Genomic DNA, 14392 nt, shown 5'->3' with positions numbered 1-14392 from the left:
CGGAAATCACAGAGCCGTCATCTCCTCTCGGCTCTCACCTCACACACGCACAGTCCCACCTCCGCCACCAGCATTGGACCAGTGTTCTGTCTGTCACAGGAGATGGACCAATGCCGATGGCGGAGGCGGGACTGTGCGTGTGTCAGGTGACAGCCGAGTGAGAGCCGAGTGGAGATGACGGCTCGTGATTTCCGGCGGGCGCTCGTCCCCCTCCGAGGTATGCCATAGGTACGCGCTACAGTCTCGGCCAGCGCTGCCCGCGTTTAAGGGTTTCCTCACCCTCCCCTTCACCACACACTGCTGAACATTTGGGTATAGAAGCCCCAAGCCGCGCTACAGTCCCGGTCAGCGCTGCCTGCGTCTGAGAGTGCCATCTCCCTCCCTTCCACCATCGAGTGCTGACAGCTAGAAGCCCTAAGGTACTGTGTATCTCCTTGAACATAGGAGCTGCTCTCTGAGTTGCTTGCTGTACATCTTATTTTTAATTTTAACTGCATTTACTATTTGGACTAAAAAAAATGTTTTTCCAGAAAATTCCCTCTTAAAATTGGGGTGCGCGTTATACGCCGATAAATACGGTAATTTTTACTTATTCTCGATGATTATACTATGGTTTTACTTACACCGGCCATAGGCCGTTCAAATCTCAGCCGGTTTAGCATGAACAGGAGATTCGAACCATTGGCTGAATGTACCCAAGATGATCAGTTTGGGTACAGTCAGACAGATTTTACATGCAAAATTTCCTCAGTAATCTAGAAATGTGACAGTCTTGTTTACTTCGAAAACAGGAAACATATTTGTGTGAAAGCAGAGATGGTGCAATAACCACACATGTATAAGTTACTTTGGTACAAAAGCAAACTAAGGAAATGTCTTTCCTAATGTATCCTGTCATAACTCGGCAGCTAAAAGTACTCACACAGGGATTCTAGATAGCAGATTCATTTTACATGCGTTTCTATACATTTCCCACACATTCTGTAGGCATTCGTACTACCGCTTCTGCAAATTCCTATTCTATCATTTCCCTAGCCATGAGATTAGTAAAGTAGTGAGTGTACAGCTTGTATAACAGTGTCAATTTACAGAGGGGGACAGGCTGACAGGTGATGGGCACTGATTGGCAGCTTATGGACACCTTGATATCAATCAATGTGGTGATTATTAGCACAGACCCCCCCCCCCCGAACAGGGAGAACCACCGGTCGGCTCTCCCTGTCAGTGTGAACCGAGAAAAGCCGTTTACTGGCACTTCCTGGTTCATGCGATGATCAGCTGTGATTGGTAACAACTGATCACGTGGTAAGAAGCCTCTGTCAGAGGCTTCATACCATGATCGGAGTTGCAGTGTGTCAGACTGATACACCGCACCTCTAAACGTCGCGCGCTGGCTCTGTTATACTGATCACGTCACATGACGTTCGGTAAGGATAACGCAGCCACTTTGCCATCATTTTGCTATGCGGCGGGCGGCAAGTGGTTAAAAAAATTTAATAAATGTCTGTCATACTTACCTCCTCTGTGCAAGGGTTTTGCAAAGTGGCCCCGATCCTCCTCTTCTCGAGTGCCCTTAAGGAGAGCCTCATTCCATGGGAGCACTCGCGGCGCACTCCCGAGTCCTGCTGCTGCGTCTATTGATAGAGACAGCAGGACTTAGCCCCGACCCCCATGTCACTGGATTTGATTGACAGCAGTGGGAGATGATGGCTCTTGCTGCTATCAATCTATTCAATGGGGACCCGAGACAGCAGCTTCTGGGCTTGTTCTCGACGCTGGAATGATCGGGTCCAGGTGAGTAAAAGGGGGCTGAACTAAAGAACCTTGAGGGTTTACAACCCCTTTAAGGCTTGTACACACTATAAGAAAATCGTGCAAACAATTTCGTCCAAAGAATTTTCTTCCGATTTTCATATGGTGTGTACAATTCCGACTTTCCGTATGAAGATTCCCGAACAGACAAACTCTCAAATTTTTCTCGTACGGGAACAGAACGAATGATTTTCCTTTAATGTGTACCGTTTTCGTACAAGAAAAATCAGAAAAGAAAGACTGCGCATGATCAGAAACGAAAAACAACAACAAAAAAGCTTTTGTCACAAGAGAATTTTCATACAAATTTTCGTTCATCGGTTCCGATCGAGTGCCCGATTTTCTTGTAGTGTGAAACTCTTCTCTTTTATACTCAGTTGTGACATGACGCTACTTGTATATCAAGACGTTGCTCGTTCATCAAGTCAAAATGAATGCTTGTCTTGCAAAACACTCGCAAGACCAAGTTACTCATAATCCAAGGTTTTACTGTATATGTTTATTCGGCCTCATGCACCTTGGACGTTTTGCAGGTGCAGTTTTTGGCTTCAGATGTTTTTTTCCCTGCAGCCAGTAACCCCCCTAGCATGTTATCCTATGTGTCCCTGCACACATAAGCTGTTATCAGAATATTTTGTCAGGGACATTTTCTGGCTGGAAAAAAAAAACAGAACTAGTATTTTAAGAGGAGTTTTTCAGCTGTAAAAACACTCTAACTCTTATAAGAGCTAAAAAACGCGGCTATTTTGAGTTTATTAGCGTTTTTGAGCCACTTGGCGGCATATAGATAAAACAACATTTTTGTTAACTGGATGCTTTCACTTCATTGAGATTAGAATTGAAGGATTCTGATCTTAAAACGGGCAGCTAGTTATATGTCATTTGCTTACCAACTCCGATCAGCTGTATGAGGGACACTGTGGAATCTTCATTACTCTGTTGCACAAGGTTGGCGATCGTTAAACCAAGCACACAAAGAAGGGAGACGATGGCAAAGCAAAAATATGTTTTTATTGGCCATGGTAGTTCTGCCCAGGGTTTGATCTGTGGGGGAGGGGGAAATGAAATAAAGAAAATTAAGAATTATTCAAACAGTTATACACATTTGTTAAAAAGTGTTTTAAAACAGTTATCTTAAAGTAGATGTAAACCCCAATTTTTTTATTTATTTTTTTGATGTCACAATGTAGAGAATACAATTTCCTATCATCTGTGCCCAGTCTTGCCACACAGAGTTAATCCATCGCTCTTTTTATTGTTCAGTGAAATAAAACAGACTTCCAGATAAAGACCAAAGTCCTTGCTTGAGTGACGGGCTATTTACATATCTTGTGCACTAGCTTGCAGACAAGCACAGCTTCTGTAAAGTGCACAATTCACATCCCCCTCCCCTCTCCTCTCCAGCTCTCCCAGGATTGGCTGTCTTTCCTGTGTTTTGATTAAATGTTTTCAAAATATGGGGTGATCCACAGTTCAGTGTAAACAGCCATCAGAATATACATGGACAAGAAGTTGTGCTTTTGATAAAGACTTGTATTGATTTTAACAATTTTTTACTATAGATATAAGAAGTTGTGCTTGTCTGCAATTTTTTGGGTTTACATCTACTTTTTAAGATAAAAAAACACATCATACTTACCTGCTTTGTGCAGTTGTTTTACACAAGAGCAGCTCCGATCCTCCTATTCTCGGGTCCCCCACTGGAGCTTATGGTCTCTCCCCCTTGCCAAGTGCCCCCCATAGCACGCTGCCTGCCCTGGGGGCACTCCTGGCTCCCTGTGCTGTGTTTCAGCCAATGAGGAGTGACTGTGTGACTAATACCTGGCCAGGTTTCCATGTTAGCATTTATTTTCACAAGAAGACCTCACTGGTCTATTGTCAAGGGTCTTCTGTTAGCCAATATTCTTCTTAAAGGGGTTGTAAAGGTTTGTGTTTCTCTTATGCATTAAGGTGAAAAAACACCTGGCAATCACGTTTTACTTGTAAATGGAGTTGATCCGCGCTATCCCCAATGAGGGAGGTGTACAATAGTGCCGCAATGTGCAAAAAATTCCACCACAAGGAAGTGAATATTATTGTTCCTACTAGGACATAATATTAAATGTGACATAAAAATATGACAAGGTGCTGCAATTATAAATTAGTTGGAATAGTAAACTAAAAATATATGTGATGGGGTAAAAATAATGCGCAACCTGAAAAATCGCTTAAAAAATTAGTGACTATCAAATCGCATAATCAGCGACTAATATAGTGAATATATATATGAGTGTATAAACTTGTGGAAAAAAGTTGTCAATAAAACATATGTGATGAAGGCAAGCAGCAGTGTGATTAACAAATGCCGCACACTCTCAGCGAAAAACCTGAATGGTCATTCAAGTCGAGACAGAAAATAAGTGGCAGTCCAAAAAGTAACAAGTAACAACTTGGAAGTTCAGAAATTAGCAAAAGAGATGTAGCAAAAAAACTGCAGGAATTCAATCAAAAAACACAGGAGCAGGGAAATGAATCTTCATTTTTAAGCTTCCAGCAAATAAGGTAGATAAATGGCCGCTTACCGACTCAGATGGACCACTATTACGGAGATCATACGAGCTCAGCACACAAGGATTGGTTCATCAGGCTCCGGACATGGAAGTCAATCCACAGCAGAAAATCCTTTTCATCTCTCCATGGGTGTTCCAGCATGCTTATATTACAGCTCATCATAAAAAGAAGTGGGTATATACTCACAAAAGCACGCTTATATCACAGCTTATCATAAAAACAGCCGCTTAAAGTCCACGATAAGTCATAGTATGTAGCAGATCAAAAGTTCAGTAGGATAACGCATTTCGAGGCCTTGCCCCTTCTTCAGAGCCAACGCTCCGAAGCGAACTCATGGCTCTGAAGAAGAGGCAAGGCCTCGAAACCTGTTGGCCTGCTGAACTGTTGGGACTATTGATCTGCTACGTGCTACGTCTTATGGTGGACATGAAGCTGCTGTTTTTATCGCTTAAAGCTTTATACTGAGGATAATGCACTAGGCCTGTGCGCCCTCTGTTCTATTTTGTGTTTTAGTGTGATGTGTCCATTACAGCCTGGGCTCAGACGTCAGGTTAAATGATGTGGCCTTCATTCAACCTGAGGACCGAGGATACCTAATAGAAGAAAAGTAGTACTGCAAGGCTGTTTCTACATTTTGCAAGAATTTATACTTTTGAAATCCATATTTCCTGTCCCTGTGTGTGCCGGAAGCAGTTATATGGAATAATTGCAGACCTGTTCCTAGCTTGAGATTGTATATAATGCTCTAAGCTCATCACATGTAAGAGGAGCATGGACTATAGGAGCTTGGAGTGCTGCGAAATGCAAACAATGGCTGGCACTATGTTGGTCCTGGTAGTGAGAGGGCACATGCCTTTACATCTAAAGGTCTGTAATTACAAATGTGATCAGAAGGGAAAGGAGGGAGGCGGTTTTCTGTTTTCGTTATATACGTCATTATTTCTCACTAACATGGCTATCTCTTGTATGATGACAACTCTCTTTATGGTCACTGGGCAAAAGTGAATTTCAAGTTAGACTGCAGCAACACATTCTTCAGGTCTGGTCAGGATACAGGCAACATGTGGGTTCAAAAGTACATTATAGGTGGGTGCTAAGACCTAGAGCTGCACGATTAATCGCGGAGAGAATCGCGATCCCGATTCTCCCCACGGGATGACCCGCGATTCTTTTGTGTCACCGCCGGTTCCACGTAACCAGCGTGGAACACAAATGACGCCGATATCAGAAAAACCAACATCGGCAGCCTGCGCCGCTGGATGGATGCCTGGGCTTCTCTCACAGTTTTGTACAACTGTGTATCCATGCGCCACCCAATGGTTGCTGGTGGTACTGCTTCTGATGTATAAAAAAAAAGAGACCAGTGATATGTCTATAATGTTAAAGACCATATAACTCCTATGAAAAAAGCAGAATCTGATTTGATTCTGCTTTTTTCATATGAGTTATATGGTCTTTAACATTATAGACATATCACTGTTTTTTTTTTTTTATATATTCATATTTTCGGATAAATCACAGGTTTATTTATTTATTTGGGGGGGGGGTTCTGGCATTCAGTTTTTGAGAATCGTGAGAGAATCGTGATCTTTAGTCTAAGCAAAAGAATCGCGATTCTCATTTTGACCAGAATTGTGCAGCTCTACTAAGACCCCTTTCACACTGGGGCATTTTTCAGGTGCTTTAGCGTTAAAAAAAAGCTCCTGAAAGAAGCTGCATCTGCAATCCCAATGTGAAAGCCCAAGTGCTTTCACACTAAAGCGCCTGAAAAACGCTCCAGTGTGAAAGGGGTCTTAGCGTTAAAACAAAGCGCCTGTAAATGCCTGAAAGAAGCCTCATCTGCAATCCCAATGTGAAAGCCCTAGTGCTTTCACACTGAGGCGCTGCGCTGGCAGGGCATCAAAAAAGTCCTACAAGCAGCTTCTTTGCAGCGCTTTAGGAGTGTTGAATACACACACCGCTCCTAAAGCGCCCCTTCCCATTGAGGTGCTTTTTTAATGCCAAAGAGCCTGAAAAACGCTACACTGTGTGAAAGGGCACTTAGCGGAGCTTTATCAGTATTTTTTGGGCGCTGGCAGTGTGAAAGGGCATTGAAAAGCACTCCGACTTTCACATTGAGATTGCGGATGAGGCTTCTTTCAGGCGATTTTTTTAACGCCAAAGCGCCTCAAAAAAGCAACGTGTGAAAGGGGTCTAAAAGTATTGGATCTGTGCAAACCTCGATTGATAAATGATCTGTAAGCCAGTCATGCGTCACGGAAACTGAACACAGGCAAAATGAGAACTCTTGTACACCATTATGCCCCATACACACTATGAGAAAATCGGGCAAACGATTGGCCAGTTTTCCTCGACGTTTCACAACAAGTCAGAACCAAGGATAGTACAAAAATTCTCGTAAGACAAAGCCTTTTTGTCGTTTTTGATCATGCGCATATCCATGTCCATATCTAATACAGTAAAACCTTGGATTGCGAGCATAATTCGTTCCAGAAACATGCTTGCAATCCAAAGCACTTGTAGATCAAAGCAAATTTTCCCATAGGAAATAATGGAAACTCAAATGATTTGTTCTACAACCATTTATTCTATAGTCCATATAAAAGATTATAGGAATGTGATTGGTTGTGTAACCATAAAATTTCCATCCACAAATGGAAGCTTCCACAAGGGGATTAGAAGCAAAATCCAACAGGAGCTACAGAGTATAAAAGAGAAGAGAGGCGTCTCTAAGTGTAGCAAATATTCCTGTACAAATTACATGCTAATTTAGTGCAGTGTGAATGGAGCTATATATTATTGGGTAGATTCAGGTAGGAGCGCGCAAAACTAGGTCGGCGTAGCCTAGCGTGTTTACACTACGCCGCCTTAAAGGAGTTCTCCGAGCTAAAACTTTTAACCCCCGCTGTGCCCGGGCTGTAAAACTATACAAAATAAACCTTCACTTACCTGCCTACGATCCCCCGTTGTTCCGATATCGCCGTCCCGTTCTCCGGTCCCGGTCTCTTCCACTTCCTGGGGGTCGGTGACTCACAGTGCGCTCAGCCTATCAGCAGCCGCAGCAATGTCCCGTCGCGGCCGCTGATAGGCTGAGCGCACTGTGAGTCACCGACCCCCAGGAAGTGGAAGAGACCGGGACCGGAGAACGGGACGGCGATATCGGAACAACGGGGGATCGTATGTAGGTAAGTGAAAGTTTATTTTGTATAGTTTTACAGCCCGGGCACAGCGGGGGTTAAAAGTTTTAGCTCAGAGAACTCCTTTAAGTAAGAGAGGCAAGTACATGATTCTCAAGCCACTTACCTCCTTACTTAGGGCGGCGTAGTGTAAACGCGGCGGGCGCCTAATTCAAATGGGTTGGAGGGGGGCGTGTTGTATGGTAATGAGGCTTGACCTCACGTTTTTGACGTTTTTTGCTACTGCGCATGCGCCGGGCGCCTACATTTCCCAGTGCGCATTGCGGCTAAGTACGCCGTACGGGCCTATTGATTTTGACGTGGACGTAAATGATGTAAATCCCGATTCGCGGACGACTTAAGCAAACAACGTAAAAAATTCGAACCTCGCGGCGGGAAAGGCGGCCATACTTTAACATTGTTATTCCACCTCATAGGTGGAATAACTTTAGGCCGCCTAAGGCCTTACGGAAACGGCGTAAAGCGACTGCGGCGGCTGGGCGTACGTTCGGGAATCGACGTAGAAACTCATTTACATATTCTACGCCGGCCGCAATGGAAGCGCCACCTAGCGGCCATCCGAAAAATTGCAATCTAAGATAGGACGGCGCAAGCCGTCCTATCTTAGATATGTTTAAGCGTATCTCTGTTTGAGCATACGCTTAAACATACGGCGGCGTAGATTCTGAGTTAGGTCGGCTTATCTACTGATAAGCCGGCCTAACTCTTTGTGAATCTACCTATATGTATGGCTCAATTTGCACTAAAGACGCACAGGAGCCTTATTTTTGTCCGCACTGGAATCAGATCGCATGGGTGATCAGACCCATGCGATTCGATTCCACAGTTTGCACTGCATTCTGCTAACCGATTTGGGAGCGTCATTAACTTTATATTGTCACCTTCAGCAGTCCGCAGAGCACAGTGTGAACTGCCTGTGATTCTGATGTGGTACAGGAATCGCTGTGGTTCCCGCACCGCATCAGTGTGAACCGGGCCAAAATCTGATGAAAAATTCACATTAAAATACTTGTTTCTCCTGATCGCCATATCAGTGGCTGTCCAACGAAAATATAAACAAATGTCGCCCTCTAGTGGTAAAAGATGTTTAGGAAACACTCTTAGCTTCACACAAAAGATTCACAAGACTTTCACACTGGATTTACACATTTACCAATGCAATCTAATATGAAAATGTGAGAAATGAACCCGATAATCTCTGCCATTTGTATTCTCTCACTTGGAGCCTTCAGCGTCAGTGAGTAAGTCCCTTCAGTTCAGTAAGCCATGAGGTCAGGTATGTCATGACTGCCACATGATGAGAAAAACACTTAGTAAATGCTATATATAAGAATGAGTCACTTCGCTAATTCCCAGCTACTTCCCCAATTTCAGGAAAGCTTAGAAAAAGTCTAAATGGGTGCTACTTCTCTGCTAAAAGTACCGGCCGCAGAGGTGATCAAATACCACCAAAAGAAAGCTCTATTTGTGGGAAAAAAATGATAAAAATTTCATTTGGGTACAGTGTAGCATGACCGCGCAATTGTCATTCAAATTGCGACAGTGCTGAAAGCTGAAAATTGGCTTGGGCGGGAAGGTGCGTAAGTGCATGGTATGGAAGTGGTTAAAAGCAGAAAGTAAGGGTCTGGAGGAGGACTAGAGGAGGGCTGGTGCTCTTCTGCGGCTGCAGGAGAGGTGCAAGGGCCACATGAAATGGCCTGGAGGGCCGGAAAGGCCCGGGGGCCTTGTGTTTGACACCTGTGCGCTACACACTATTTAAAATCAGAGACACATTTTGGTTTTGGCTTTAGATCAGGGGTCTCCAAACTTTTTAAACAAAGGGCCAGTTTATTGTCCTTTAGACTTTAGGAGGGCCGGATTGTGACCAGCAGGGGCAAAAAATGTTGGCATCAGTGAGAATAAATATGGCCTCAGGATTGGTGGTCAATAGGGGGGGTAGTGCCCCATATCAGTGGAAGGAATAGTGCCCAAGGGCCGGATAGAAGCTAGCAAAGGGCCACATCTGGCCCTCGGGCCGCAGTTTGGAGACCCCTGCTTTAGATGCTTGTCACTGTAGTTTATTTTAACGGAACTAGAATCAGCGGTGGATCCTAGTGCTACTAAGGCTGCTTTCACATTGAGGCGTGCAGCCGCGGTGACGGTATAGCTGCGCTATTTGTAGCGCGGCTATACCGTCGTATTTACCGCGATATTCGGGCGCTAGCGGTGAGGTTTTAACCCCCGCTAGCGGCCGAAAAAGGGTTAATGTCACGGTATTACCGCGCTCTCCCATTGATTTCAATGGGAAGGCGCGGTATAGGAGCGGTGAACACACCGCTCCTATACCGCGGTAAAGATGCGGCTAGCAGGACTTTTGGAGCGCTCCTGCTAGCGCACCGCTTCAATGTGAAAGCCTTCGGGCTTTCACATTGAACACTACAGGGCATGATTTTTCATGCGGTATAGCAGCACTATTTTTAGCGCTGTACCGCATGAAAAACGCCTCAATGTGAAAGGGGCCTAAGTGTTGGCAGATGTGCCCCCCACCCACCATCATAGGAGACCACTTCCCATGTATGACAAGCAGATCTTTATCCACATTGCAATCTTCCTCTTAGGATTAGATGACAGCGCATGCAGGGTGTGAGCTGCGGCCCCTTCCTTCCCTTTTCTCCGATCAGTGACCACTCTATACAGAGTTTACAACATCTCAGAATGAAGCAATGAAAGCTCTGGAAAGTGTCCATCTTCTTATTGATGCAACAGTGAGAAACGAGTAGGCCGTTATTGCTGAACTCTTCTTCTAAAAAAGCTAGTCATAGTCATAAACCTGGAAAAATCATTCAGATCTGCAGTTCGGATTTTGAAGTCCGATTGCAGTTTAACAGTTTTTAGTCAAATTACGCCTAATCACTCCACTTTATACCAGTTTTATAGCTCCAGGCAGCCCTTAAATACTGTAGCTGCTGACATTTAATAAATCACTTGCCTGGTGTCTGTTTTTGCATACAAAAGTAACCTATAAAAACGAATGATGGCTGGTTCCATATTGCTTGTGGGCATGTGAAGCCCACAAGCATTGTTTTTCGTGATGTGGTAAATGCTTATCTCCCAGCATTCACCGCTCATTCCCACGCATTCTCATTGTGTACCGTGCGGAGCACCGTACACAATGAAGGTTGCCATCACAACAGGCGGCGGCGGAAGTTCCCGCCCGTTGTGATGGTAACCAAACCAATAAAAAAATAAAAAAGTGTCACTTCCGGTTTCTAGATCTCTCGAGAATTCACAAGGCGGCGTTCCTCCCTGACTCTTGGGAAGCCTGACATTAAGCTTCCAGGAGACAGTACGGCGCCGGGGAAAAAAGCCATATACACGCCTACTCCCGCGGGAGTGAGAGACAGGAAGTATCACAATGAACTTCAATTTTAAGGTAATTACAGCACAAACATTTTTTTTTGGGGTCATTTATGTAATGAACCAAAGAGGATAGGATTAAAAAGGGGTTATAAAGGTAAAAAATGTTTTCCCTAAATAGCTTCCTTTACCTTAGTGCAGTCCTCCTTCACTTACCTCATCCTTCCATTTTGCTTTTTAATTTATTTATTTATTTATTTATTTATTTAACCACTTCGTTACCGAGCCTGTTTTTCAGATTCAGTGTTTACGAGACTAAAACATTTTTTTTTGCTAGAATATTACTTAAAACCCCCAAACATTATATATATATTTTTTTCTAACACCCTAGAGAATAAAATGGCAGTCATTGCAATACTTTTTGTCACACCGTATTTGCGCAGCGGTCTTACAAGCGCACTTTTTTTGGAAAAAATTCACTTTTTTAAATTAAAAAATAACACAACAATAAATTTGGCCCAATTTTTTTATATATTGTGAAAGATAATGTTACGCCGAGTAAAATGATACCCAACATGTCACGCTTAAAAATTGCGCCCGCTCGTGGCATGGCGTCAAACTTTTACCCTTAAAAATCTTGATAGGCGACGTTTAAAAAATTCTACAGGCTGCATTTTTTGAGTTACAGAGTAGGCCTAGGGCTAGAATTATTGCTCTCGCTCTAACGATCGCGGCGATACCTCACTTGTGTGGTTTGAATACCGTTTTCATATGTCGGCGCTACTCGCGTATACGTTCGCTTCTACGCGCGAGCTCGTCGGGACGGGGCGCTTTAAAAAATTTTTTTTTTGCTTTTCGCATTTATTTTTAATTATTTTACAATTTTTAACACTGAAATAAAAAAAAATAAAAAAATTATCACTTTTATTCCTATTACAAGGAATGTAAACATCCCTTGTAATAGAAAAAAGCATGACAGGTCCTCTTAAATATGAGATCTGGGGTCAAAAAGACCTCAGATCTAATATTTGGGCTTAAATGCAAAAAAAAAAAAAAAAATTTGGAAATGTCATTTTTTCAAATGACAAAAAAAAAATGTCTCTTTAAGAGGCTGGGCGGGACTGACGTTTTGACGTCACTTCCGCCCAGCAGAGCTATGGGGGACGGGCGAAGGAGATTTTTCCTTCAGTCTCGTCCCCGCTCAGCTGCCGGATGGTCGCGATCCCCTCCGCCGCTACCGACGGCTCCGGTAAGCGGCGGAGGGCGCGGGACAGCGGCGGGAGGGGGGGGGGGGCCCTCTCCCGCCACCGATAACGGCGATCTCGCGGCGAATTCGCCGCGGAGACCGCCGTTATCGTGTACAGGACCGTCGGCACTAAAGATGGATACCTCAGTTGTGGCAGCAGCTGCTGCCGTTACTGAGATATCCATCTTTAAAAACAGGACGTCATTGGACTATGGGCCAGTAACGAAGTGGTTAAATGCTTATTGGGAGCACAGTCATTACCAGAAGGCCTCGATGCGCTCATAGAACCAACATATACAAGTACAATACACATCTCTCCTCACTGTAAGATAACAATATAAAACCACATAATAACATTTAAAAGAACTAAACATACGAATATCTTACCCTAATTAGGGCCATACACTTGAAAAAATAAAAAAGTTTTTAAAAACTTCCTGAATTTTAATAAATCCTTCTCACATCTTATGTATAGAGGTAGAGAGTTCCAGAATATTGAACCCTGCGCATCCAGCATCCTCCCTCCACATTTAGTTCTTCTAAATTTAGGGACAGTCAGATTGGCCTGATCAGCAGATCTCAGTGATCTGTTGGGAACGTAGCAGGTACATTTTTCTTGCAAATACCCTGGGCCTATCTTATGGATAGCTTTGTGGACGATACAACCCACTTTGAACAAAACCCGTTCAGCAACCGGTAGCCAATGCAGGGCTTTCAGAGAAGGTGTAATATGGTCCCGACGACCCACACCCGTTAATAACCTAGCTGCAGCATTTTGGATCAGTTGGAGCTTATGCAGAAGGGTTTTTGAACACCCCATGTATAACGCGTTACAATAGTCCAGACGACTACCAATAAAAGCATTAATCACGTGGACTTTGTCCACCTCGTCAATGAAATGCAATGTAGAACGCAGGAGTTTCAGATGGTAGTAACATACGCTTACCACCTGATTTACCTGCGCCTTCAATGACAATTTGGAATCCACAATGATTCCCAAGTCCCGAACCTGGGTAGCCAGGGTCGGGGATGGCATAAACGAAACCAGCCAAGAAGGAAAATCAGTCAAACTGGTTTTGCTCTGATTACTAATAATAATACATTCTGTTTTTGAGCCATTAAGTTTTAAATAATTGGCTCCCATCCAGGACTGTATTTCCTCCAGGCAGGATGCCAAATCTACCTGGACTTCCTCATTTTTAGGCAGCTTAAAATAAATCTGCGTATCGTCTGCATAAATGTGAAAGCTAAGATTATGGCGCCGAATAATATATAGTAGCGGCCTTATGTAGATATTAAATAATATCGGCGATAGCGCCGAACCCTGAGGAACCCCGCAGGACAAGGGGCTATTAGATGAATAATACGTCCCTAGTCTTACCCTCTGAGTTCTATTCTGCAGGAATGAGGCCATCCATGTCAGTGCCATGCCCTCAAGCCCGGCCACAGACACCAGCCTTTCCAGAAGTCTGGCATGATCTACAGTGTCAAATGCAGCCGACAAATCCAACAGTATTAACGCTGAAGCCTCATCGCTGTCCATGGCCCATAGGCAGTCATCCTTAAAGCGGTAGTTCACCCCCCCCCGACACATTTTACCATCGAGACAGGCATTGTAGCGCGAGCTACAGTATGCCTGTCCCGATTTTTTTAACCCCGTACTCACCTTGTAGTCGTCCATCGTAAATTCCGGCTCCCGCGGGGAATGGGCGTGCCTATGGAGAGGGAGGATGATTGACGGCCGGCCCTGGCACGTCACTCTCCCCGAAGACAGCCGGAGTAGGTCTCGGCTCTTCACGGCGCCTGCGCACAGGCTATGCGCACGCGTCGTGAAGACCAAGCCTATTTCGGCTATTTCCGGAGAAGCGTGACGCGCCAGAGCCGGCCGTCAATCATCCTCCGTCTCCATAGGCACGCCCATTCCCCGGAATCTTCGATGGACGACTACAAGGTGAGTACGGCGGTAAAAAATTCGGGACAGGCATACTGTAGCTCGCGCTACAATGCCTGATTTTAAGGTAAAATAAAAAAAAAATTTTTTTTTCCCGTCGATAGGGTGAACCCCCGCTTTAACTTTAATCAAGGTAGTCTCTGTGCCTCTACCACTTCCTGTTCTTCTGTCTGTAACTCCACACAGTAATGCAAGGCTTTCTACCTGGTGTGGAGTGTCATGCTCGCCCCCTCCCTTGAGGGGGGGAGGGGGCGAGCAGGAGGGTCAGGATGCCCTCTACGTTGCAGATAGAGAAAGGAG

General features: G+C 44.4%; 1 protein-coding gene across 1 annotated transcript in view; it reads right to left on the bottom strand.

Annotated features, from left to right (window-relative positions):
- The window catches only part of LOC120915405, a 47957-nt gene that overhangs the window by 25027 nt on the left and 8538 nt on the right, over nucleotides 1-14392 (bottom strand). Inside the window, exon 3 of the mRNA XM_040325878.1 lies at nucleotides 2703-2856. Within this exon, the coding sequence (XP_040181812.1) occupies nucleotides 2703-2856 (154 nt within the window). The remainder of the gene's footprint in view (nucleotides 1-2702; nucleotides 2857-14392) is intronic.

The sequence above is a fragment of the Rana temporaria genome, chromosome 10, assembly GCF_905171775.1.
Source record: "Rana temporaria chromosome 10, aRanTem1.1, whole genome shotgun sequence".
In the NCBI taxonomy this organism is placed as follows: domain Eukaryota; kingdom Metazoa; phylum Chordata; class Amphibia; order Anura; family Ranidae; genus Rana; species Rana temporaria.
The sequence above is the reverse complement of the archived record's forward strand: the minus strand, read 5'-3'. Positions and strand labels throughout refer to the sequence as shown.